This window comes from Choloepus didactylus, chromosome 6 (genome assembly GCF_015220235.1).
Source record: "Choloepus didactylus isolate mChoDid1 chromosome 6, mChoDid1.pri, whole genome shotgun sequence".
NCBI classification, from domain to species: domain Eukaryota; kingdom Metazoa; phylum Chordata; class Mammalia; order Pilosa; family Megalonychidae; genus Choloepus; species Choloepus didactylus.
The window spans coordinates 74,686,196-74,688,205 of NC_051312.1; the positions used below are offsets into that span (position 1 = coordinate 74,686,196).

The 2,010-nt window shown below is 39.6% G+C and overlaps 1 protein-coding gene across 1 annotated transcript; it reads left to right on the forward strand.

Moving 5' to 3' along the window:
• Window positions 1–552: 552 nt before the first annotated feature.
• LOC119537572 (olfactory receptor 10A6) lies at window positions 553–1,497 on the forward strand. The gene has a single exon (XM_037840093.1). It carries the CDS (start codon window positions 553–555, stop codon window positions 1,495–1,497), a length of 945 nt encoding a protein of 314 aa, XP_037696021.1.
• Window positions 1,498–2,010: the final 513 nt, after the last annotated feature.

Below are 2,010 nucleotides of genomic sequence, written 5' to 3' on the forward strand. Positions count from 1 at the left end.
TACCAACTAGCATACAGGAATTTTGAATGTAATCGAATATTTATAAGAAATATATATCAACTTCATTCTAATTGAATCATTAGGGTTTTACAACGATGTCTTATTCCATTTGTCTACTTATTAACACTTTAGTTTTTGGTATCTTAAATTCCATATTCATATAAAATTGAGAGAAATTGAAGATTATCACAGCAATGATATATGAATGGAGCATAAATTATAAAATATACATGTTTTCTTCAAGAATATGTTTAATTTTAAACTACAGAGAGTGGAAGTTGCTACCGAATTCTGCTATTATTTTGTACTTTTCAGATACGATTTCTGAACCAGAATTCTTCACTTCTCTCTTCATATTTGAGAGATTTACTATTCCAAGTTATTAGTCCTTCTCAAAATTGCCAACCTGAAGTTCTGTCAGGTTGGGCTTAACATTGCATCTTCTGCCAAGAATTCCTGGTGTGAATTCAGACTTGGACTCTCAGCTATTGGATTGTGATTTCATAATTTATATACTATGTCCATAAAAACAAAATATTCTCCACTACTGAAATGAAAAGGCAAAATCAAAGCACTGTTGTTGAATTCGTGCTCTTGGGCTTTTCTAACTTTCCTGAACTCCAAGAGCAGCTCTTTGGGGTTTTCCTGGTTATTTATCTGGTGACCCTGATGGGAAATGCCATCATTATAGCCATCATCTCCCTGGACCAGAACCTTCACATCCCCATGTACCTGTTCCTCCAGAACTTATCTGTGGTAGATGTGAGTTTCAGTGCAGTCATTATGCCTGAGATGCTGGTGGTCCTCTCTACTGAGAAAACTACCATTTCTTTTGTGGGCTGTTTTGCACAGATGTATTTCATTCTCTTTTTTGGTGGGACTGAATGTTTTCTCCTGGGGGCAATGGCTTATGACCGATTTTCTGCTATCTGCCATCCTCTGAGCTACCCAATGATTATGAACAAAAGTGTTTTTATGAAATTAGTCCTATTTTCATGGGCCTTAGGTTTCATGTTGGCTACTGTGCAGACCACATGGGTATTTACTTTTCCCTTTTGTGGCCCCAATGAAATTAATCATATCTCATGTGAAACTCCAGCAGTACTAGAGCTTGCATGTGCAGACATCTTTGTGTTTGAAATCTATGCATTCACAGGCACCATTTTAATTATTGTGTTTCCTTTCTTGTTGATACTGTTGTCCTACATTCGAGTTCTCTTTGCCATCCTGAAGATGCCATCAACTAGTGGCAGGCAAAAGGTCTTTTCCACCTGTGCCTCTCATCTCACATCTGTTACCCTCTTCTACGGCACAGCCAGTATGACTTATTTACAACCCAAATCTGGCTACTCCCCAGAAACCAAGAAACTGATGTCACTGGCCTACTCCTTGCTTACACCCCTGCTGAATCCACTGATCTATAGCTTGAGAAACAGCGAGATGAAAAGAGCTTTGATGAAATTATGGCGAAGAAAAATGGTTTTACACACAGTCTGACTGTGTTGAAAAGCCATGTGATATTGGGTCACTGCCCAACTGTACTCTTTTAAAATTTAATAAACGAAAATAGCTTACATGTCTACTATGAGTATGTTTAAATGTTGAGTTCTCCAAGTTTGATAACATATCAGGGATCAGGGTGTGCCAGTTTGAATGTATTATGTCCCCCAGAAAAAGCCATATTCTTTGATGCAATCTTGTGGGGCAGACAGAATAGTGGGGATTAAGTTGGAACGTTTGAATTAGGTTGTTTGCATCGAGATGCGCCCCCCCCCCCCAACTGTAGATGATAACTGATGGGATATTTCCATGGAGGCGTGGCCCCATCCATTCAGGGTGGGCCTTGATCAGTGGAGCCATATAAACATGGTAACTAAAAGAAATGGAACTCAGTGCAGCTGTGAGTGACGTTTTGAAGAGGTGCAAGCTTGCTAGATAGGAACGTCCTGGGAGAAAGCCATTTTGAAACCAGAACTTTGGAGCAGACGCCAGCCACGTGCCTTCCCAGCT

Bases quoted from the DNA above. Each gene is read 5' to 3' on its own strand.
- LOC119537572 (XM_037840093.1), top strand. From the start codon at position 553: ATGAAAAGGCAAAATCAAAGCACTGTTGTTGAATTCGTGCTCTTGGGC.